At 40.9% G+C, this 26,326-nt stretch overlaps 1 protein-coding gene across 2 annotated transcripts in view; it reads right to left on the bottom strand.

The window, feature by feature from the left end:
- UGT8 (UDP glycosyltransferase 8) overlaps positions 1–26,326 on the bottom strand; it is a 94,649-nt gene that overhangs the window by 40,667 nt on the left and 27,656 nt on the right. For both annotated transcript variants that reach the window (XM_070452378.1, XM_020889216.2), the window contains one exon: positions 20,686–21,509. In XM_070452378.1, the coding sequence (XP_070308479.1) occupies positions 20,686–21,507 (822 nt within the window). In that variant the 5' untranslated portion in view covers positions 21,508–21,509. The remainder of the gene's footprint in view (positions 1–20,685; positions 21,510–26,326) is intronic.

Here is a 26,326-nt window from a genome sequence, read left to right as displayed (position 1 = left end):
ATTCATTGGAAGGACTGATGCTGAAGCTGAAGATCCAATAATTTGGCCACCTGATGTGAAGAGCTGACTTCACATCAGATTAGGAAAGACCTTGATGCTGGGAAAGACTGAGGGCAGGAGAAGGGGGCAACACACAGTGAGATGGTTGGGTGGTGTCACTGACTCCATGGACGTGAGTGTGAGCAAACGCTGGGAGGCAGGGAAGGACAGGGAAGCCTGGGTGCCGCAGTCCATAAAGCCACAGGGTCGGACAAGACTTAGGAACTGAACACGTGGATAAAGGTACAACTAACCTCCACTGGGGGCTTCCCTCGTGGCTCAGGGGTAAAGAATCTGCTCGCCAGTGAGCAGACCTGGGTCCTATACCTGGGTCGGGATGATCCTCTGGAGAAGGAAACGGCAATCCACTCCAGTATTCTTGCCTGGAGAATGCCATGGACAGGGGAGCCTTGCAGGCTACAGTCCACGGGGTCACAGAGAGTCAGACACAACTTAGTGACTAAACAGCCACAACAACAATATCCACTGAGGCTTGTACACACCAAATATCCTTTTTTTCTTCTTTTTAACTAACATTATATTATGAAAATTTTCTATACCAAATATTTTAGATAAGACAAAGCTTTTTCATCACTCATATGAATTGGAATCCATGACTGGGTCATGGAGAACAGTCACCAGACCAAAATTTAATATAATCCAAATTCAAGTTTGCTTATAGCAATAGAAATAAAGTGAGATTGAACAAAGAGGGAAAGATTTCTTACATGGTCAGAAGAAAGGGAAGGAATAAACTAAAAATAATGCTGTATTTTAAAGAAGCATTATTACCTATGAATATAATCCCACTAACAGTGGGGTTTTATGGTTCCTTTTTTAGTAACTAATTATCAGTTGACAATAATTCACTGCAAATTTTTAGTTCAAACTTCATCCTTAGCTCTCTCAAAGGCTATTAACTTAGCTTTTAAATTTGGAATTTTGCCTGTCGTGTTTGAACACAGTGACAGTCAAACATTTACCAGAATTTCTCCACAGAAATTACTCTAAGCTTGACAACAATGATTGAAGGGCCAGAAAAATCAGGGTTTCATTTTTAAGGTAAGAATATCCTGTTCTTGCGGTGATATTTCCAAAAATTTATCTTTGAATTAAATATAATCAAAAAATATATGACTAAGATATCATACAGATAAATATATTTATATAATAAATAATTACTTTAAAATTATTTTGAAAAATATTTTCTAATTTATTTTGGATGGCAGCTAGCAGCTACTGGAGTAAATAACTATAAATGTATTCATCCTGAAGAATGTTACAGATATAGAAATCTGAGGCAAGTTTCTCTTCTAAGGAATACTCTTAGAAAATTTTCTAATGTCCCTTCACATGAAAATGAGCAATCTATGAGATCAAAACAGTGAAAACCAAAGTGCAGCAAATGCCACATGAAAGCACAGTCAAGCATGTGTTTCAGGCATCCAGTAAAGCACCCGTCATCTCCCTTCCAATTCAGTGCTTACCTGTGACCCCCTTTTCTTCCCACCCGCTCTGAAGACAACGCTAGGCAACCAAGGCAAAATAAGTCTACATGTGCCAGGTATTTACAACTCATCATGTTCATTTTTACAATGGAATTATTTTTCCTATTTCATGGATAAAAAAGTTGAGGTTCAGAGAAATGAAATAACCTGCCCAATAAGCTAAGGCTAGTAATAGGGAATCCGTGAGTAAAACGTAGATTTGCCTAGCCTTAAAGCCCGTGCCCATTCCCGTACTGCTGGGCTCCTTACATCAGGTTCTATCAAGATGGTTTCCAAAAGGAAGGGTACTTGGATCTTACGGAGAAAGTCAAGGGACAATAAAATTTTTTAAAAAGGCAAAGCAAAGAGATGGTAAAGATGACAGAACCATTCTTCATTCCATATTAACAGGAGGCAGGCAGCCTTTCCTGGCACTATTTTCTGGCTGTACACCTCGGCAGGACAGGGATCTGAAAGTCCTCATTCAACAAGAAAGCCAGGACATCAAATGCCCAGAAGGTCAGGTTTGGGGATCAGCTTCTTCCAGTTTCCTTTAATGCGGGCCATGGTTCACACACTACTTGACTAATGACATTTAGAATAACGTCTAACTCTCAGTAAATATCTGCAGACAGAACTGATGAATGATGATATAAGGGAATGGAGTTGATACAGAAGGTGGCAGAGAGCTAGAGACTGCTGTCCCTTTACTTCCACTTAAGGTGTTCTTTGGATGGAAATCCCAATGGGCAATAAAACTGAGAGATTACACGTAAGACCCTTTGGAGATTTAGGGCCTATGTTGTTTTATTCTGAATCCTTAGCATCTAATGGAGTATCCTACACAAGGTAGGAGCTCAACAAATATTGCTCAATAAGTGAGTGAACAAACGAAGGGCATAGGTATGAAGGACTGGGCGTTTTTTTTATAGGGATGAATAGTGTTCTCAGCTGAGATGCCCATCAGATTAGGCAAGTCTATGAGCACTAGAAATCCTGGGTGAGCTTGGGATTTGGAAATTTAGGAATATCTTCTGCAATGAGAGATGTCTAAGGATGGAAGCCGGACCCGAGCATGGCCATGCTGGTGACAGACAACCTGTAAAGCTTAGTGAAACTGAAAAATTACAAACAAGCAGCTAGTGGGAGGGAGGAACTTTCCAATCAGCAGAGAACACCCAGCATGAACCAAAGATCAGAATGACCTAAAATGTCAGCCACGGAGGTGGCAGAAGGAGGTCCTTGCTCCCTGCCAAATGAAACGAGTTATAAAATGTGCCCCACACACGGTGACCTTCAATAAATTACTATGGAAAGAATGGCACAGGAAGGAAAAGAGGGACAGAAGGAAAGAGGGAGAGAGGGAAGGAGAAATGAATGCCCCCAAATTTGCTACCCCTTAGAAAAAGCCTAAGTTCCGGGTTCCCAGAGGGTCTTATTAAGTCAGTGGTCTTACCCTGTAAGCATTTCCATAGCACAGATCTAGAAAATGACTGTGGACTATCCTTGGCACTTCCAAGTAACTAGAAAAAGGGCAGTGGACTATCCTTGGGGCTTCCAATTGAAAAGCTCTTCATGGACACTATCTGCAATTCCTAGGTTCTAATGCCACACTCTTTGGGTCTCTACCCATGTTTTCCATCATAGCACTTCCAAATGACATTTAAGGTGATTAAAAGTTTAGTATCTGTCTTCCCATGGCACTTAAGTGCCCTGAGGGCACAAGCTCACTTTGCTAAATCTTCTATTCCCACGAGCTGACAAGGTCTCTGGATTTAAGAAAGTGCTGCATGTATATTTGTTAAATAAATGAATATTTATAATTTAATTTCTAAGTGCTAAGATCTTAAAGATAAACGCTTTTTTTTAGTGGTTTTACATGAATAAAACAAGTACTACATGTCACCCTATGTCTTTATCAGATATACTCTGGAAAAACTGATTTCAAGAAATGTGGCTGTTTTAAAATGCACAATATTATTCTGATAGAAGAGATATATGCAGTTACATATCTTAGCCTGTAATTTTAAAGATTAGTTTAGCCCAAGCTCTTTATTTTGCAAATGAATGTGCATGCTAAGTTGCTTTAGTTGTGTCTGACTCTGTGAGACCCTACTGGACTGTAGCCCGCCAGGCTCCTCTGTTCATTGGATCCTCCAGGCAAGAACACTGGAGTGGGTCGCCATGCCCTCCTCCAGGGCATCCTCCCAAGCCAGGGAGCGAACTCATATCTCTTCATTTCCTGCATTGGCAGGCAGGTTCTTTACCACTATTGCCACCTGGGAAGCCCTTGCAAATGAATACAATGGGCCTATCTTGATGAAGTAGTTCTGGATCCCTTAACCTAAATTAAAATACAGACTATCAAGCCTGTTGAGAATTTGCATCTTTCTGAGTATTTTCATTTACATGATAGCTAAAACATATTGTTGATGGATGGACTCATAAAAGGTGCTAGGCACACTTATTCATTGATTATACAGCGACTTCTATAACATATGAGCTCAATTATGTTTTTGCGTCACTGTAACAGAGTGATGTCCTGGGTCTGCAACACTAAATAGCCCAAGAGGGCTATGCTCTTCGAGTTATTTATATTCTTCTTCTAGTTATTCCGGAAGGGTATCCTTTGTCTATCAGATTATTTAACTGTTACTTTTCATGATTTTTAGCATGCCAACATGAAAAAGTTATTTGCTTTTTTAATCTTCCAGAGTCTTAGAAATAAAATAACTAAGCTGTTTCAAAGGCATATAATTAGAATGAATTCACTATGAGGGAAGAAGGTCTAAGGGTATCTACTGTGAGTCGAGTACATGAATTTTAGTTCCTGGACATTTTGGCATTTACTGTGGCTTCCCAAATGTCTTTTTGACTGAGATTTTAGCACCTGGTTTTCATCCAGATAAGCAATACTTGCCAGAAAAAAACCTGTTTGTTACTGAAGTTGGTAGGAGAAATGGCACTAAAACTCTGACCTTTGGGTCTCCACTAAATGTTCTCTGAAAAATGCAGCTCATCTTAATATAGGTTTTTTAAATTTATAATGTATAGTTCCAACATAATATCTCAATTATCTTTTACATAATACTCTGTCATTTATAGAAAACAAATACTATTTCAACAGATCTTCAATGAACATTTTTTTGATACAGACAAAAACATTATTATCCCCCTCCTTTTACAAATAAGGTAAGTGCAACTGGCAAGTTTGGGTGACAAGCCCCAAGATGACAAAGTTAATAAGTGGCAGAGATTGGGACACCTCAGTCTCTCAAATCCCTGAAGTCTTCTGTTACTACAAGGACATGGGTTTGATAATGTGACTTACTGGAGTAGCGCTAATCTACACCAGCTCACAGCAAACAACCACAAAAAACTAAGTCGGTATTTATTGAACTTCAGACAACCACTACTTCAGTACTTTCCCAAATGCGTGGAAGTGTTTTCCACAAAATCTGTGCCACTTAAACACTTTCAGTGCATTTAAATATTTTCTGCACATCTTAACTTCTCCACATATTATTTGTCTGGCTTATTTAATCCGTGGAATCTATAAGAGTGTTAAGCACCCATTATATAAGCACCATGTCAGACCCCACAACATTCCTATTACCTCTTAACTCACAAGGACTGTGAGATCTGATGCCATAAAAAGCTAAATTGCTGCATTGCCAGCATAAGTTAGAGCCTTTCAGAGTATAATCACCCATGGGAGTGGGTAATAAGAACTGGTATTAGGGACACCCAGAGTGCACCTCTCGTTTTCTGGAACCATTATCTTCCCCTTTTCCTAACCAAACTAATTATGCTGCTGATATTGATTCTTCTGACAAATGCCTTACTGCCACTAGACCCTCGATTTCAGCATAAAATATTCACTACTCCTAGAAAGGTAATAGGTTAAATTGCTATCAGCCTTTAACACAGCACTGAATAAATTAGTCCTCCTCTACACTACAGCTAACTAACTGCACCTCAGGCCTGGAAACAAGGTGGCTTTAACAAAAGAAAAGAAGGGGATTTGGGGGCACCGGGCCACCTGAGCCTGATGAGGCTGACGGAAGGCGCTGCAGTGAGGTTCAAGACAGAGGCAAAGGGCAAAGGGGCGGCAGGAGAAGGCCTGTGTCCTTAGCGGGGTGGCTGTCAGGCTGGGAGGGGGTGCTGCTGACAGGGAGCAAGGTAAGGCCAGTGAAGACCTGAGAGAGGAGTGGAAAAGCCACATGCAAGCTCGCCAGTCCTGACTAAGGCTGGCCGAATTTTACCGAGATTGCAGAGTACTGTGAAAGGGTGATATTGATAAAGCATTCCCAGCGGGTTAAAACATTTTGCTAAAGATCACCTACTTTCCATACTCGGCACAAATGCTTATTAATGAAAAGACTACTGCGTAAAGATCATTTATTTATGTTCGCAAACAAAAATGGTATTGTCTCAACTCCACTGGGTCGGCTTTGTCCAGTGTGATGTTCTAATTAGCAATTCTTAGCATGATTAAATGCTGAACACACAGCTGTGTGAGGCTTCAGCTGGTAGTAACCAGCAGTGCCTAATACTGACTTTTAAAGAGAAAAACAAAAGTACTCAAATACTGAATGTAAAACTTTTGTGGCCCTGTTCAGCTGAAAGAAGTAAAGTTATCAATAAAGGCACTGATTATGTACAACATGTGCATAAAGCTAACAGCTATGTAATATTTTTCATCTCTGTTAAAAAGCTATTTGGACTAGAAAAAAAATAAGCCTAGGCTAAGTAGCTGGTTTGGTTTGACCCATAAATAACATACCGTATATGATTTCCATTAAATCTTCATAATTTAAAAAATACTTTATTCCTAAGCAAGCCTAGAGGGATAAACTATCTATATTCAAAAATTATTATAGGAAGCCCATATATTTTTTGATAAAAAATGAACTTTTCAGCATTCAACTAAAAATAAGTTGTACATAATAAAGTAGTAGATAAATAACTTCACTTTTTATCTTTACCCAACTTTAGTCCTCCTAACATCTAACACTTTTCTAAAAGAGTTTAAAACAATGGAGACTTTTCTATAAGAGAAAAGTGATCCAAACTGCACATCAGCATAAATTTCTACCCTTTTCATCTGTAAAGATCCATTAAATAAACTTCATTTGAACTTTTAGTCGTGAAGTAAGTTACTTTTAAAAAATCAACTGAAATAAGTTATTAAAAAAAAAACTAATTTGGTCAGGCATTTTTAACAGAAAATAAGTTTGTGTTTCGTGCCTCAGATGATTAATTATTAATCTTATATGTATTTCTACGTATAACTAACCCAAGTTTTCATGCATCTAAGTTTTGGCAGTAAAATGACCAAATTCCCTCATTTTACTACTATACATAATATTCAACTAAGTATGAACTTTACCAAAATGAAATCAAGTTGCAAAGGCCTTCAGCATTTTCCTATCATTTCAATTTTTGCCTTTGAGAAGAATATTTTACAAAATCCATTCATAAATTATCATAAAAAAGCTAAAAGATATAATCTTTGAAGCAAGAAAAATCCAAATTATGTGCATGGTTTGAGACATTCTAAAATTCTCCTTAAGATTTCAGTTCAGGAAAGGATCTTTCAATAAATGTGGTAATTCAATTATATTCCCAAGGGAAAAATACATTCTGTGTATTATACAAAATAAAACTAAATGATTATTTGAATTTTATCAGTTTTTTAATTTTAAAAATTTAATCAGTGTTGAAAAACACAAAAATTATTTCTCTTAATAACTATTCTTTATGACTTACAAGAAAATCAAAACTTCACCATATGTAAACTGTAAATTCAATCCTCTTCTGTACCTATGTCTCATCCATTCTCTGCAAGCCTCCACTTTAATGAACTAAGACTTAAAATACACCTACAGAGAGGTCTGCTTGACTTTGATTCTGTCAACATTAATTCACCAAAAATAAAAATGTTTTAAGTTAAGAATGTAAGTCTGGATTTTAATGTATGTATGGTGCTCAAAGTGTTCTATTTCCCACCATCGCTGAAGTGGAAGAAGACTTTAAACACCAGGGCAGCCCTCATCCACTCACCCACCCACAGCTTGGTGATAAAGAAAGGGGAGCTCACCATGAGAAAGTGATCTCCCCAGGGCCTAGCTGGATGCTGGATATTCAGCTGACCTCTGACCCAGAAACATCCCCGCTGTTGATAGGACCAGTATAGTTTATAGTGAGCTCTCTGTAATTCTGATTCCTCCATATCGGGCCATAAGAGTGAGCCACCCAGTTCAAACTCCTGTTGTTCAAGGGTCAGCTGTATATATTCGTCTGATTCTGAGGGGTGCCCTTTCAACTGTACCAGTGGACCGATGCAGCAGAAGCGAGGCTGATTGTTAAAGATGAACACAAAAAGTACTTTGCTGCTATTACCTATTTGTTATTGTTGTTGTTTAGTCACTAAGTTACATCCGACTCTCTGCGACCCCATGGACTGTAGCCCGCCAGGCTCCTCTGTCCACGGGGTTTCCCAGGCAAAGACACTGGAGCGGGCTGCCATTTCCTCCTCCAGGGGATCTTCCTGACCCAGGGGCTGAACCCACATCTCCTGCATTGGCAGGCGGATTCTGTACCACTGAGTCATCGGGAAGCCCCAAAGAGATCGTAGGTTCTTATATATTGATTAAGCAATTATCTACTTAGCAGCAACTAAAGCTTTCCAGTGATATATACCACCACGTGTATATGCCTCCAACTCACACATGGGAACACCTGATTTGGTAGCAATGATAACTGATGGACTTCCCTTCCAGAAACACCCACTCCTTGGATCCTAAAACATTGCTTTTTCTTGGTTATGCTTCACATCTCAGGTGATGACTTCTCAGAGTTCTTGGAGGTTCCTCTGCCTTTAACGAACCTCTACATGGTAGAGGCCTGGGCCTCAAACCTAAGTCCTCTTCTCTTTCTACACCTCTCTGCTAGTAATCAGGTTTTAACTCATTTGGTGATATCCACTGACTCAGATGGTAAAGAATCTGCCTGCCAATGCGGGAGACCCAGGTTTGATCCCTAGGTTGAGAAGATCCCCTGGAGGAGGGCATGGCAACCCACTCCAGTATTCTTGCCTGGAGCATCCCATGGACAGAGGACCCTGGTGGGCTGCAGTCCATGGGGTCTCAAAGAGTCAGAAGCAACTGAGCGACTAACACTTTGACTATTCAGTGAGATCTATACCCCTTGTAGTGACAGGCTCTTTGCTCACCTCTCCAAACCCCGCTGAACCACCTGCCCAAGCCTCAAGCCTTCAGCGCTTCAGCCTTACTGATCTTTCGAAGTGCAAGCGTCTCCCTACCTGGGGACAGATGGGTCCCCTGCTGGGAAAGCTTTCCTCCCCATGGTTCCACCTTCTCCTGAGGCCCTAGTCCGTCCCCCGAGAAGACTCCCTGTTCTCTATCATTGTGCCCCACTGGTTTCCTTGCTGATAGTTCAACATCAAAATATTATCCATCTACATCTTTACTAGTCATTTCCCCCCTTAGACTATAAGCAGTGCTTGATGAAGGTAAAAGAGGAGAGTGGAAAAAGTTGGCTTAAAACTCAACATTCAAAAACCTAAATTCATGGCATTCAGTACCATCACTTCATGCCAAATAGATGGAGAATAAAATGGAAACAGTGGCAGATTTTATTTTTTTGGCCTCCAAAACCACTATGGATGGTGACGGGAGGCATGAAATTAAAAGATTCTTGCTCCTTGAAAGAAAAGTATGACAAACCTAGACAGTGTATTAAAAATCAGAGACATCACTTTGCCAACAAAAGTACATATAGTCAAAGCTATGGTTTTCCCGTAGTCATGTACAGATACGAGAACTGGACCATAAAGAAGGCTGAGCACTAAAGAATAGATGCCTTTGAACTGTGGTGCTGGAGAAGACTCTTGAGAGTCCCTTGGATAGCAAGATCAAACCAGTCAATCTTAAAGGAAATAAACCCTGAATATTCACTGGAAGGACTGAGGCTGAAAATAAAGCTTCAACACATTGGCCACCTAATGCAAGGGGACGACTCATTGGAAAAGACTCTGATGCTGGGGAAAATGGAGAAGGGGGTGACAGAGGGTGAGATGGTTGGATGGCATCACTGATTCAATGGATATGAGTTTGAGCTAACTCAGGGAGACAGTTAAGGACAGGGAAGCCTGGCGTGTTGCAGTCCATGGGGTTGCAAAGAGCTGGACATGACTTAGCCACTGAATAACAAGCACAAATGAAGAAAGTATGATTTGCACTTAACCTTGCTAACCTGGTACCAGGCACATGCTAGGCACTCAATAAACATGCACTAAATATATAACTAAAGAGCTATCTACTCTTTCTATGAGTGGCCATCCCTTTGTGTTTTGCATATTGTTTGCCCTGCCACACGCAAGAAGTTCTCAATGGACTTTCCATTGAGAAAGAAAACCGTAAGCTGGTTTCACTGTTCCTCACACTGGGCTGACAATGGTAGGCAAGGAAACTAATTATTAGCCTCAGGATTTTAATAATATTTATCAAGCCATTTGAGCTGCTTTTTACTGATAAAAGCTCTGGCAGTTTACCATTTTAAAACATTTTATCCCAGTTTTGCTAAATAACCTGGGCAAATGCACCAGCTTTTACAACTTGAAATTATATTAATTCAAAATATATGTATAAGGGCCTATGCTCTGCAAAGTGCTGCAGAACTAGGTATGAAAGTGGATGAGATATAAATGATCACTAAACTGGGAACCCTGTTCTCAGAGAATTTCTCCCACTACTCTTTCTGAAAGGTCTTCAGTTTTTCAGAACCTAGTGATTTTCTTAAGAGATCTATGCAGCTGAAATCTTTTCAGATACCATCAAAAGGACTTTTCTCTAGATCTAATTGAGCATAAAGCAATTCAAAGCAGCAGACAATTATTAAGTAGTTACTATATTCAAAGAAGTATAAAATCAGGTCAGCTTACTTTGCCAGGTTTAGTCTTAGTGTATCATATATCTAGGGGGAAAAAGATGCACATTGAGGGAAAATATTCATGACATTAAGTTTTGCCCTCTTGCGTTTGAACACCATAACTCTTCCAAACGCCACTCTGAGAAAAAGTCATCCATATGAAATAATCTAAGAAAACGACCATTTTAATAGGCACTCTTCTGTTTCAGGTGGACAAACATTTTTAGGAAAAAGGCAGACATACTTTCTATCTCATGCCTCTCTCTCTCTCTCACAGCACTTTCTAAAACAAATGCCCTGCTAAAAGGCTAATTAACTGGCTGCATTTATACTGACAGAATCAGAAATCTTGACTCTCCTACTAACAGTGATTCCTGTAACAGTGATAAATGGTGCTGTAAAATATACCTTGACAGAAAGCCGAAAGACAACGGCGGAGGAATGTGCATCCCGTTCTGGTCCCTGCAGTGTGCGGCCAGCAGCACAGCTGGTGTTCAATTGTGCAGAAGGCCTCTTGGGCTGCACCTGCTTCATTCTCAGGGTTTAAAGAACAGGCCTTCCAGCACCAGCACGCAGGCGTCTGGTCTATACGGTTTTGTCCTTTCTTCCTTGGTGCCCGGCTCCCACCACCGAGTACGGGCACTGGGAGTGCGCCTGCCACCCTCTTCCCTGTGCCCGGTGAAAGGATGCTTCATCCACACTGTGCGGGGAGTTTTCTAGACTCTACGATTTCAGGGGAATAAGAATATATTCTGGGTTAAGAAGTATCTGGAAAAGTCCACCCCACTACTTCAGTGCCGATCTCTCTTTGGCTATCTGTCCTGTTTTCTTGCTACAAAAATACCCATTATAAGGCCACTCTTGGCCCAGGACAACACTGGGTTTATCAGGCAGGGACCAGTTTTGGCTTATGTGCATGCTCAGGGTTTGCTGATTTATAAGAGAGATGCCTTCAAAGTAAAAAGATAAAAGTGGTTGTCACAGTGTAAAAAATACAGCTATCCCTTGAACAACATGGGTTTGAACTACATGGATCCACTTATACACTGATTTTTTTCAATACTAAATACTACCATAGTACATGATCCACGCTGACCCATGGAGAATCCACAAATGAGGAACTCTGAATAAAGAGGAACTGTGCACAGAGATACTACTATAAATTACACGTGGATTTTGAGGGCACAGAGGGTCAACATCCCAACCCCTGGGTTGTCAATGGTCAGCTGTATTTTCTGAATAAGCAAGCTAATATAAAGACTGACTCTAAAAAACCAAACTCTCATTTTGTTGTATTTATAAGAGATATATTGACATATTATAAATACAAAAAAAAATGTTTGATGGGTAGTGAGAATTTACAGAATGCTATACAGTAAATAACACTCTGCTTGTTACTAGATTCTGGACAAAAGATTGCACATAAAAGCTAAAAGTATCTTAGCACATGACTTCTTAGAATTTTAGAAAAAGGTGTTTATGTAATATGACTTTAAAATCACAGTCTGCTTTGATCCAATGCTGTATAGAATCTCTGGCTAGCAGGCAGGTATTTATTTGTTTGGAGAGTCTCCTTAGGTCCGACAGGAATGAGCAGCACAGAGGAGGAGAAGGAACAAGGATGGAGCCCGCAGAACAGGGGTTGGAGTCGCTGCTCCTCCGTTTAAAGGACTGAAAACCCACAGATAACATCATGAGCTTAAAGAAGCCAGCATCTGGAAGCACCAGGAGGGCACTCCCTAACAGGACAAGCTTGTCAGCCTCTGCTGTTTCTTAAGGCTTGGATGTCTAATCCCATATAATTCACATGCTCTTTTCCTTCAGTGAGAAAGGATGAAGGAAAGGGAAATAAACATCCCCAAGATGGAAGGAGAAGGGCCAAGGACCAACCCCTGAAATGAGCAGGGGTGATGGCAGACACGTCCTCCACCTCCGAAACCATTCCTCTGTTTGCCAGTGGAAGAGAGCGGGTGAGAGTGATTCAGTAACTAGCGCTCATCTTCAGTAATGAGAGTTTACGGAACAGTAATAAGCACAAGAACTATCCCCACCAGGCACTGCACGGCTCTCATTCCCCGAAACACTCTGAAGTAAGCACTGCCATCCTCACTTTAAGGAGGCTGACACCCTCCCTCTCCAAGAGTCTTATTAAGGCCAAGATTAAAGCCCAGGGCCATTTGGCTGAAAAAGCCCATGTTTTTCCATCTGGCTACTTTGCCATAGCCCCTGGACATTTTGGTATAAAAAATTCTGTAAACAATACCATGAAATAGGTAGCTTGTCTCCAGAGCCACCACTTTCTCAGAAGCTCAGGCTCACTCAGTCCTTTCTGTCAAAATCTGCACTCAGGAATAGATCTGACAAACTCATGGACAGTAGCGATTTTCATTTCCACACTAGAACTGTTTGGCTTGGAATAAGAGTATCTGTGAAAAATATTATTCTAAAAACTGGTGCAACTATTTAATTGTGAGAATTGCCCTTTGTAAAAATGATCAGTTAAAAAATATTTTCCTTGATGTCGCCACTGTTTAACATCTAAAAGAACAACTCTGCTGGGCATCTTAAAGCTTAAATACGCAATAGCAGAGGAAGAAAGGTGTTTAAAAATTATGTCAGAGTGCACTTTCCATTATATTGGGGTCTCTAAAAGTACCAGGAAACTCTTGCAAGCCTAAAATGCTTACAGAAGCAACTGATAAGCTATTCAAAACTACAGTGCTGCTTAGAAAACCACCGTATCAGTGAACTAAACAGTAACTTGTTGATAGTTGCAACACTGGCAAATTTACTTCCTGGATATGTTCACTTGGTCAGGTGATCTGCTTTCTCACTACAAAATAAAGACAAAATATATGATCCACCTACAAAACTTCTGCAAGAAGTATCTGCAGCATTTTACATTAATGAATTACCATGGTGGCGCAGAGCACTCTTTCATGCAGTTGTGTCTGACTCTCTGGCGAACCTATGAACCTAACCCACCAGGCTCCCCTGTTCATGGGATTTCTCCAGGCAAGGATACTGGAGTGGGTTGCCCATTTTCTCCTCCAGGGGATCCTCCCAACCCAGGGACTGAACCTGTGTCTTCTGCATCTCCAATATTTGGCAGGTAAATTCTTTACCACTGAGCCACATAGGAAGCCTGTGAATTCCCAGAGGGAATCTATTATTTATGCCCAAATATCATGCTGTGGTAAATCTTTCCTCTAAGAATTAGAAGTTGAAACTAAATCATCCATCTCTTCCAAACGTTATAGTTCTCAATCTTCTGATCCCTGCATAGCTACCAATATAGCACAGGAATAAAGACACCCTAAAAAATTATTTGTAAGTGATGGTATCCAAACTTAAGAACCAACTATAAAACATATATATATATATATATATATATATATAGAGAGAGAGAGAGAGAGATTAAATTATACTTACTTAAAAGAGGACAATATAATCCATATAATACAATAGTTATCATCCTATGTCTAGCTTTATATTTCAATAAATAATTTATAAGCAACACACTATTAAAATAGCCTTCAGTTAGTTCAGTCGCTCAGTCGTGTCTGACTCTTTGTGACCCATGGACTTTAGCACATCCATCTCCATGATTTTCCATATTTGCTGCAACCCTGTATCAGTCTGTTAGCCCCAGGGACTATGGTCCCATAACTCAGCCTAGACATTCATTCACTCTTGGGGAAGTCAGCTTTCCATTTCCATATGTAATAATAAGGAAAGGCTTCTAGGTGACTCAATGAAAACTACATGTAAAAAGCCACTGTTTTGTTCCTCAGTTTTATTCTTCTTCTCATAACCTGATCTGCTCACAAGTGGGTTAATCTAATGAATCTGTTGCACAATGTCTCTTTCCCCGGGCCAAACCTTTCTCTGTGAGGAAGTTCTGGCAAATGACGAAATGAACAACAGTGAGTATCTCATGACCCTGTCCTTGCTCTCTGGCTCTTTCTTATCTCTGTTCATCTTTTTATCTTATCTGTATCTCTCCCAGGACTGTTTCCCTAATTTTAAAAAAATGTCTGTACAAATGGTGCAATGAAAATGCCTTTCATACCCCTAGCCTGGCAATAAAGCCCCTCTGCAGTCCAACCAAATGAGGGTCATACCCTCCCAAGCCATCTTAACACAGCAGTAGTGCCTGAGCACTGCTGGCCCTGTCCACATGCATCTGGAACACAGTAGGGATCATTTAGCTCCCCAACTGGGTAATGAACAATGAGGTGATCGCCTTTTCTCAATATCAGCATCATTACGTAGCTATCTTAATTCACTACAACAACCTGGAATGTCAGGTTACTTAATGGCTTCAGTGGCATCTGAACATAAATTTGGATTAAACAAATAATGGTTATAATATTAACAATATTGTTATACTAACGGAATCACCTTTTTTTGGCAACTATTTCTATTTTTTGCATTTCGCTTAATTTTAAAGTTATTTAATGACTATCATTTTTCAGCCACTCAGGGTACAAAGGTTATCCACCCTGCTGTCCACGCTTTAAGGCATCCCCACCCTAGCAGGGGAGAAAAACATGCGAAAAACCAATAATTAAGATACAATCTGTTAGGTGCAATGATAGTTCAGGGCTGTAGAAGCTGAAAAGTGGCAGAGATTAGCAGCTTAGCAGGGCTAGACCACTTTCTGCCAATGGGAAATCATCTAAAAATTATCACCTCAAACATGTGAATTTTAATAATCAAAAGACTCCCTACGTAAATGTACGATTCTTTGGTAGTAGTATTGTTACTACTTCCTAGTCAAACTACTAAAAGCTATAGTCACCCCCTATTCGATGTCATTATTTATTTCATCCACATTTAATACTTGAAGGATCTAGTCAAATGTGGAACTATTTACAGACTTCCTTCCTGGCGGAAGTAAACCTTTAAAAAAAAAATTGTTCCTATGTTCTCTACCACACTGTAATGATAGAGATAAGCCACAATATGGATACAGTCCACTCTAAACCTCTTTCTCTAAAGGGCATTACTCCTATTGTAGACTGTTGCTGCTGCCGCTAAGTCGCTTCAGTCGTGTCCGACTCTGTGCGACCCCATAGACAGCAGCCCACCAGGCTCCGCCGTCTCTGGGACTCTCCAGGCAAGAACACTGGAGTGGGTTGCCATGTCCTTCTCCAATGCACGAAAGTGAAAAGTGAAAGTGAAGTCGCTCAGTCGTGTCCGACTCTCAGCGACCCCGTAGACTGCAGCCCACCAGGCTCCTCCGTCCATGGGATTTTCCAGGCAAGAGCACTGGAGTGGGGTGCCATGGGTCTTGTTAAAATGTTTGAAGACACGCTCCTTTTGAAGAAGGATGGACTCCATCTCAGGCCTGTCCGTGCTGGTCGTGCGTGGCCACCTCTCCGGTGGACTCTGAACTCTGTGCTTAGCGCCTGTGGGAATGACAAGGGAAGGATAAGACCCCCCTCTGGGCAGGGAAGACACTAATCACCCCTGCCTCCGGACAGTATCTATGTAACCACAGGCTTATCGGTTATTAACTGGTTGGAATGTAACCGCGGGCTTATTATTAACTGTTTGAACACATAACACGTGAATGATGGGGTTATTGTGAGTGTATTAACCCTTCCTTTGTAAGCCTCGAGGGAATTGGGGTGTTGGGTTTGGACATGTACACATGGGGTATAAAAGATTTTCACAAATGCTGGTCGGGGTCCTTGGCTAAGAGGAGACTCTGCCTTGGGCCCGCCGGTGTAATAAACTGCACTCCACTATCTGCATTGTCCTTCTGAGTGAGTTTGTTTCCCGGAAAGCGTGGCTGTAACACTTTCAATTAACTTAAGAAAGTATCCCGCGCTCACAAAGAACTAAAGATACGGTCCAAACTCGAAGTGGTGAGAAATTCACTTGGAATCGCCATTGAATGAGGAGATCTGGGTAAGCTCCGCGGAAATGGCGGGATCCCTTACAAGTCCTGGAGAGGCATTCCTGCTCCAGGGGCGCGAACCGGCCGACGCAGAGCAGGGGAACCCTGTGCCTACCGCCCACCCAAGTGCAGCCACTCCCTCGGCAGAGGCCCCCCAGCCCCTCCAGCAGCCGCGGGCAGCGCTGGCCACACGTGGGGTCGCGCGAGCCGGGCCAGGCCCCGAGGCCGCCTCGACTCCCGCCTGTGCCCCCAAGGAAGCCGCCCTGCGGCCGGCACTTCGCCTTACCGTGACTCCCTGCCCCTACCGCCTGCAGGCAGTCCGTAGGAAGTAGCACGATGAGTCAGGCACATTCTGTTATGAGTGCAGACAATTTCTTCACTCTACACCAAGACAACATTTTGTAATCAAAAGGATTTGGATTCTGGCTGATTTCTATCATTAAACCTCTGATACACAAGTGTTAGTCTCAGTCACGCGCGACCCTTTGCAATCCACGGACCGTAGCCCGCCAGGCTCCTCTGTCCATTGGTTTTCCTAGGCAAGAATACTGGAGTGCCGTTGCCATTTCTTTCTCCAAGGACAGGTACAAATGGCGTGATCTGACTCCCATATTAAGTCCTCACAATCTTTGAGCTATCAAATAAAGATTACTGAAATTGTCTCTGCATAGTTTTGAATACATTATGCTTAGTCACTCAGTCGTGTCCAACTCTTTACAAGCCCGAGGACTGTAGCCCACCAGGCTCCTCCGTCCATGGGCTTCTCCAGGCAAGAATACTGGAGTGGGCTGCCATGCCCTTCTCCAGAGGAACCTCCCGACCCACAGACTGAACCCAGGTCTCCTGCACTGCAGGCAGATTCTTTACGGTATGAGCTACAGGGAAGTTCCTTGAATAAGCTATAAATGTGTAAATGAGTAAGGAGAGATACAGACATCGTGACAAAATATCTAATTCATGGCAAAACAATCCATGTTTCACCTGGCTGTGTGGCCTGGATGAGACACTCAAATTCTTTTAATCTCATATGTGACAAATGAATGGGTCACTTCCTGTATTCTGAGGTGGAAAAGTGCAGCTGAACTAGATGCTCTCTAGAGTTTCTTTAGGCTCAAACATTGTGAATGCTTTGGAAAAAGGTCCTTTAGACATTTTTCTCTACCTTTTTATCCCAGGTTGTGAAAAGAAATCTCACTGTCAAATCATTTCTAGACATCTGGAAAACTTAATCCACTGCCAGTGTTAAGACACCAAGGCAGTTAACAGTCAAGCCGTTATTAGTGAAAAAATCGTGTGTTCTAAGAGGCCATTCGCTGGGCTCTATTATCTTACCATCACAACTATGACCTGTAAATAATACAGGCATTTCAGAAACTCATTAACTTTTAGTATGCTGAGGTACAGTTTATTTTATCAAATCTACTAGAGAAATCTCAATAGAAATGCACATGCTCCAAAGCATATAAAACCTCACTAGGGTAGGGAATATATGAATGAATATGACCCACCATTCTTCCAAATTCTCCCTATTGAAGAACTTTGTAAATGGAACACTGAAGTGAAAATGGCCCTTCACACTTTATAACCTCACAGATTTTCAATGATAATAATATACTTATCCCTCATGCTTCAGTGGGTAAAGAACCTGCCTGAATGCAGGAGACACAGGAGAATCGGGTTTGATCCTTGGGTTGGAAGGATCTCCTGGCGGAGGAAATGGCAGGAGAATCCCAGCAATAGAGGAGTCTGGTGGGCCAGAGTCCAACAGGATGCAAAAAGTCAGACACGACTGAGCACACACACACACTATACTTATCTAGGTTCACATACACAACACATACTCATGCGGATGTGATATTTCTGAGTATGGCATCTAACTGTCACAGCCAAAGCAATAGGGTACATAAGGAGCACATATTCAAAAGAATAATTACAAAATGCCCAGAGAGGAAAAGAAGAACAGGCCCACAAAGTGGGTCAAACCAGTGCCAAACTAGAAATCATGGCATCTCAGAAAACATCCTGGGTAATAACATTATAGGAAGTTCCAAAAACCATGCAAAAGCTGCTTTTAAAGTAAAACAAAGTATACAGTAACCCAGTTTATCCACATGGTATATTTTCCAAGACCCCCAGTGGATGCTTGAAATCTTGAATAATACAGAACCCTATATATACCATGCTCTTTCCTATACATACCTACGATGAAGTTTAATTTACAAATCAGGCACAGTAGGGTATCAAAAATAATAACTAAAAATAAAATAGATCACAATACACTGCAAGAGACATTATGTGATGTGGTTTCTCTCAGTATCTTATTGGGCTCTACTCTCCCTTCTTGTGATGACATGAGATGAGACATGACCAGATGGAGTAAGGTGAATAACACAGGCATTACAATACAGAGCCGTGATGACATCGTCGGTTGGAGGTCAGAAGCAGACCACGTGGATGGATGGGCACTTGGGGCAGCGTGGGGCAGGACTGAGCTGGACCATGTAAGATATCACACTTCACTACTCAAAACAATGTACAATTTAAAACTCACAAATCGTTGATTTATGGAATGTTCCAATTAATATTTTCATACTGTGGTTGATCAAGGAAAACTCAGCTGCAGATGAGGGACTACTGTAATGAAACTATAAGGACCCATGCTATTTTACTAAGCATACAATAGTGTTCTGTGCTTACAGTTCAAGCTGCTATAGAACAGGAAAATGAACATCACTAATTCCTTCTTCCGTATAACCAGGGGAGACAGTATTCAAACAAAACTTCAAAGGAACAGGCAAAATGGCAGAGCTCTGGTTGGGAAAAGATGAAGACTTGAAGGGAGCAGGGCTGATATGCCTGACATCAGGAATGGCTCAGTTCAGGTAGAGATAAACTAGCTTCCGGGACTTTTAGAAGCTATTTCCGAAGTTTGATTTTAGATACTTTTAGGAAGGGAGTAATACATCACACAGTGACTCTGAAAGAGACTAATCAAATTTTCAAACTGGGCTTGATAATGGCTGAGACAGCCTGAGATTAACCTTTATCCTTTATAGCTGGCGTCAGAAAGAACAACCACTCTCTCTCAGTCTTCACCAGTGGCAATCTAGGGTTTATGGGTCAAAGATCTGGCAAGTTCTATTTCTTCATGTTACATGAAATATGTTAAAGTGTTATTTATTAAATATGCTTCTAATGGAGGTGTGAGAGAAATCTACAGGCTATATATTCCAATCATCTTATTTCCCCATGAGAAAATTCTGCCCAGAGATTGCACTTATCTGACACCTACAGGAGAAAATCTAGACTACTCTTCATCAAGACTCTGGCAGATTTCTTCAAATGTAGTGACCAGAGTTAGAAATGAAGACTTTGACTATTGTTGTGAGTGGCTGCTTTAAGAATTTTAAGAGTAGAAACGGCTTCAGTAGAGAAAAACAGTACAGGCCCTACACTTCTGAAAAATGCCATCAGAGGTTGACTTTGAATCCAGAGTCAACCTGAGGCTGGAAATTCCCCTACAACAGATAGCAATATGGCTCCTACAGATTTTTTATCTACAGGTTTTGAGACACCTAATTGAAAAAAAAAAAAAAAGCCAAACTAGGATGAAGAATAGAAGCCAAGTGTATATGCTGACAGCTCAGCCAGAAAGAAGAAATTAGGTTTGACTCAGAGACTAAACAGGTTTTGTTTAAATATAATTAATTCCATCTTTGACATGAAATCACAGTGAGGCATGATGTCTTTAAATAATTTTACTAACTTTAAATCAGCATCTGAGTCTGATGGAAGTTAATACCTCATTTTCATTGTTGGACATAAACTTTAAGCGGTCACGACTACTGAAAGAAGAATCACTACTGACATTGTTCTACTTATTTGAGTTCACAGGACCTAACCTGGATGCAGAGACTTGTGCTTGTGCTTTCTGGGGGAGATCAGATGGAGCTCTGCATTTAATTAAAAGTGAAATCACTTACACTCATTAAAATGAACTATCTAACTCCATTCCTCTCAGAGTCTTAATCAAAAATCTACTTCTCAGACAGTCTACTGACCATATGGCACAGTGGCCCCTTGGTGTTACGGAAATGCTCATTCAAAGCAGTAATGCGTTCCAGAGGAGCGAGGCACCCACAAATAAAAGGACCTTGGCAGGCTCTGTGTCTTAACCACTTTTTAGAATAGCATCTAGTATCCAGCAATACCCAATCCCCTCTCTTCTAAAAATCCAAGCTGACAAATGGACATTTATATTAAGAAAAGATTACCAAGGAGTTCAGCAAACCTTACTTCTGGTAGTGGGCCGGCCGGCTTGGTTAGGATTCCTCCTACATAAACCACATTAGGCAGGGTGGGTCTCGGGAACTCCAGGGCTACGTCTGTACACAACATCCACAAGCTGGACCCGTGGACCAAGTCATACATGGACTTCCCCGGCAACAGGTTGTACTTCTGCATGATCCTTTCATATTTGGGAAGAACCAGAAAGCTGATCCCTATTCTGGAAATGAGGTAAACGCCGGTGTTTTTCATCCTTTGCAGCAGGTTCATGTGGTCTGTGAGGAGTGAGTTAAACTCTGGGACGTAAGCCAAGGGGGCAGGAGCGCCCACTTCAGCAGGATACCAAAGGCCGGTTGAAAATACAGCATATTTAACCCCCAAGAGATGAGCTATCACAAATCCACACATGTCATTAGGGTCGACCAGCAGCAGGTCAAACTTCTCCTTTTTTAGACCCTGAATCAGGGCGTGGTTGCCAACCATCATGTCACAGTTCTTGGTATAGTGATCCAGTATGTCAAACAGTTCGACTGCTGTCAATCTCCCAGAGAAAATATTCCGCATTTTGGACTGCAGGAAAGCATCCGAGGTGGTACTGTTAAAGATCCCTGGGTAGCGCTGGAGGCTGTAGTGATTAGATGGCGCGATGTCTCTGCCTTCAGAGAGGAGGAACACTGTGTGGTGGCCTCTCTCGTGCAAGGCCGAGGCTAGTGTCTTGAAAATGTACATATGGCTTTCAAACATAATTGGCGGCACGATGATGATTTTGGCAGCCTTGGCAATCCCAACAGCACTCCACAGGAGCATGAAATACGGAGTGTAAGACTTCATAGCTGAAATGACAACCAGAAAACTACTTAAAACAGACTGCAATCCTCACCATTCAAAACCATCACAAAGATGCTTTTTCACAGGATCTGATGATCCAGTACTTTGCCTAAGGATGGCTTTAAAAATTATCCCAGTATATGTTCTGTCTCATCATTTCTGAAAGGTGTCTCTTAAAATACAGAACTGACAGTAAGACTGGTATAAACTGAAATAGATTTAAAATGTATCAGCTTTGGAACAACAATAGAGAACTCATCTTTTTTTTTTTTTTAATTTGAAATGAAACCTGTAAGACTGAATTTGAAAAAAGATCTCTCTTCTTTGAATAAGAGCTATAAGCCATCTATGAAACATTTGTTTATCTTTTAAGGGAACATCAATGTTAATCCCAGGAAGAAGAGCCAAGACTTCTTTTTTGGGAGTATATCAGCCTGTATGTCTCTTTTTAAATCATTTTATCACAGCAGTAACATTCCATAATTATGACTAAAGCATACCACAGAAAGATTATGTATCAGAAAATCATTCTTTCAAGTAGTAATTCTATAGAAAATATGTTTTTCCACAGGAGAAAAAAATGACCTTTAATGTGACTTTCTCCTTTATCTAAATACCCTTAAGTATCCTGGCCAACTCTGTTTATGTAATTTATATCAATTTGCTGACTCATTTCAGGGCATTATCTAAAAGAGAAACCTTTAACACAGAAGTTCAGGAGGGTTAACTGGATCTCAGTAAGTCCTTGTGAAAGAGATGGTTGATGAGTGACTATGTCCTTGACAATACTTCCCATGTTGTTACTTGTAATTCAGGTGCAAAGGACAAGTGCACAGGATGGCTAATCTTTCCTCTACTCTTCTGCTTTAATAAAGTATATACAATAGTTAGAGTCACCTTCTACCATTTTTTAAGAAATATCTATGTGAGCCACTGAATATGGAAACTTCCCCTACCTACCCAATATAATTTACACTTGGATTCTAAACTAGCCTCCAAATAGGGAAAGACCTAAACAATAATTACCCATGAGAACTGGACTTTTCTACTTCAAAGAACAACTCAAAATAGATTTATATGCAATCACCAAATCAATATGTGTTTACCCATCATATATTAACCATCCTGCTTATACAAATTCCTGCCATCTAAACACAGTTTAAATAACTATACCTTCTCAACATTCAAACACTGCAAGAAACCTAAAAAAAAGAAGAAGAAATCAATAGCAGACAAATGATAGATTCTTCCAATACCAAGATTAAACTATAAAATATATTTCCAGATGCTTTTCAAACCAATTCCAAATGATATAATATCATTAGGTTATCATTACTGTAAACAGTAAACTGAAGTAACATGTGTTATAAACATGTGTTAAATGTTGCCTGAATTAATGTGAGGCCTTTAAAAAAATAATTTGGAGCAAACACTGTTTCTATAGCAATGAAGTTTATTCTATAATTACAATGTCAATGAAAGAAGAAAATTAAGTAGCCAATCTTGGAGCAAACCTTCCAGGCCTTTATTCTGTGTTATGTCTCCAAATGTGTCTCTCTGGTGTAGCCTTCTACCAATGGTGGTGGTGGTTTAGTTGCTAAGTTGCATCTAACTCTTGTGACCCATGGACTGTAGGCCATCAGGCTCCTCTGTCCATGGGCTTTCCCAGGCAAGAATACTGGAGTGGGTTGCCATTTCCTTCTCCAGCTTATTCTCCCGACCCAGGGATCACACCCGGTCCTCCTGCATTGCAGGCAGATTCTTTACCAACTGAGCCACCAGTGAACCCCAGCCTTCTGCCCTTGCCAAGGAAGAAAAAAATTAGGAATTTTAAATAGACAAGTTATTAATTCTAAGAATGAGATCTATGCAGAAAAGTTATTTCGGCTGAACTGCCCATTGCTGTGACTAATAGTGCCTGTTACTGCTGGCAAGTCCAAGAAGACCAACATCATGATGGACCAATGTTAGGCAACTGCTCTGCCAACTGTATTTCGCATTTAGCTGAGCAGATGGTGAGCATACTCAGCTCCTTCAGCTGTAGTTATAACTGTTACTTTAACATAAATCACTAAGAAACAAAAGATAACAGTAGGGAAACAAATGCTTTCACTGCATTTTTTAATTTTTTCTTTTAGTATTTTAGTAATTACTGCAAAGTAAAAAGAAATCACACAAAATGACTGTTTAATCACAACTGCTTATCTTCTAGAACCACATTGTCCAACAGAACTACCTATGATGATGAAAATGTTCTATCTCCTTACTATCCAATATGGTAGCCTCTAGTGAGCAATTCCAATGTGATTAGTGTGATTAAGAAACTTCTAAACTAGTATTGTACTGAATGTGTATGCGTGTTAGTCACTTAGTCATATCCAACTCTTTGCAACCTCATGGATTGTAGCCCAGCAGGCTCCTCTGTCCATGGGATTTCCCAGGCAAGAATACTTGAGTGGATAGCCATTCCCTTCTCCAAGGGATCTTTCTGACCCAGAAATTGAACCTAGGTCTCCTGCACTGCAGGCAGATACCTGACCATCTCAGCCACCAGTGGCTGTCGTATAACAAAATGAGGTTTGAAAAGGTACATAGATTCTGTACATGTAAATTATAAAACTATTCAGAAATACCAATATTCATATGATAAAATATCTTAAAAATAATGCCTACTAGGTCGTCATATGTCTTCATGAGAAAGAAATGATTACCAACAAAGAAGCATCATTTGCACAAGTGCGTTATTCACTATTAAAATATAAAGTTAATTATGAAGAATTACAACAGCACTTAAATCTCATAAACATCACTGTTATGGATAACAGAATGACTAACACAACTACCAATAAATGGTATGATCCTTGCTAGTCCAGAAGAATTACAATGTATCAGTTGAAAAGTTGGGACTTCATTAATAATAAAATCTCCTCTGAGAAGATAATGTCAAGAGAATGAAAAGATAAGCAACAGACTGGAAGAAACATTTGCAAAATATATATATAAAAAAGGATTGCTACCAAGATATGTAAGGAAGGAACTCAAATCTCAACAATAAAAAAAACCTGATTTAAAAGGGGTTAAAGGTCTTAATAGACATCTCACCAAAGAAAATACAGATAAGAAGTAAACAGATGAGAAGATGCTCCACATACGTCACTGCTGCTGCTGCTGCTGCTGCTAAGTCACTTCAGTCGTGTCCGACTCTGTGTGACCCCATAGATGGCAGCCCACCAGGCTCCCCTGTCCCTGGGATTCTCCAGGCAAGAACACTGGAGTGGGTTGCCATTTCCTCCTCCAATGCATGAAAGTGAAAAGTGAAAGTGAAGTCACCCAGTCGTGTCTGACTCTTGGCGACCCCAAGGACGGTAGCCTACCAGGCTCCTCCGTCCATGGGATTTTCCAGGCAAGGGTACTGGAGTGGGGTGCCACTGCCTTCTCCCTCATATGTCATGAGGGCAATGCAAACTAAAACAATAATGAGGACTTCCTTGGTGACTCAGTGGTAAAGAATCTACCTGCCAATGCAGGAGATGTGGGGTCAACCCTGGTCCGAGAAGATCAGAACAACTAAGGCCGTGCATCATCACAACTATTGAGCCCATGCTCCGGAGCCCAGGAGCCACAACAACTGAAGTCCTAACAGCCTGTGCTTCCCAACAGGAGACGCAATCCCAATAAGAAGCCCGCACACAACAGCTAGAGAGCAGCGCTGCTCGCCACAACTAGAGCAAAGTCCATGCAGCAACGAGAACCCAGCACTGCCAAAAATAAATAAATAACTAAAATTATAAAAAAAAAAATAAAGCAACTATACTGCAATAAAAAAATAATGATACCACTATACATCTATTAAAGTGGTCAATATCCAGAACACTGACAACACCAAATGCTGGAGAGGGTATGGAACAACAGGAACGTTCATACATTGCTGGTGGAGATGTGAAATAGTACAGACACTTTGGAAGACAAATCAGAGGTTTCTTATAAACTAAACATACCCTTACCATGTGACCCAGCAATCGTGCTCCTTGGCATTTACAGAAGATGAAAACAGGTGTCTACACAAAAATCTGCACATGAATGTTTATAACAGCTTTATTTATAATTGACTAAACTTGGGGGTATCCAAGTAAAGCACCTAAAGTTAGTTGAATAAATAAAAAAACTGTGGTACATTGCTATGGTGGAATATTATTCACCACTAAAAAGAAATGAGCTATCAAGCCATGAAAAGAGGAGGAAATTAAAATGTATATTTACTAAATGCAATAAGCCTATCTGAAAAGGCTACATACAGTTTGATTCCAATTATATAACCTTCTGTAAAAGGCAAATCTATGAAGACAGTAAAGATATTGGTCATTGCCGATGGTTGCAAAGGAGGAAAGGATGAACAGGTTGAGCACAGAGGATCTTTAGGGCAGTGAAATTATTCTGTAAGACTCTACAGTGATGTATAGATGTCATTACACATTTACGCAAACCCAGAGACTATCCAAACCCCAAGGGTGAACCCTGTGAAGCAGGGCTCCCCAAGCCCTGGGCCGAGGACTGGTACCGGTCCATGGCCTGTTAGGGACCGGGCCACACAGCAGGAGGGGAGTGGTGGACCGGTGAGCAAGTGAAGCCTCACCTGCTGCTCCCCACTGCACCCATAACCACCTGAATCATTTCTCCCCGCCCTCAGTCCATGAAAAGATGTCTTCCACGAAACCAGCGCCTGGTGCTGAGAAGGTTGGGGACCACTGCTCTGAGTATGGACTTGAAGACATGCTGATGCACCAGCACAGGTTCACTGATCACTAACAACAGACCACTGTGG

Source organism: Odocoileus virginianus, chromosome 21, assembly GCF_023699985.2.
Source record: "Odocoileus virginianus isolate 20LAN1187 ecotype Illinois chromosome 21, Ovbor_1.2, whole genome shotgun sequence".
Classification (NCBI taxonomy): Eukaryota; Metazoa; Chordata; class Mammalia; order Artiodactyla; family Cervidae; genus Odocoileus; species Odocoileus virginianus.
Note: the sequence above shows the minus strand (reverse complement) of the source record. Positions and strands in the feature narration are given on the sequence as shown.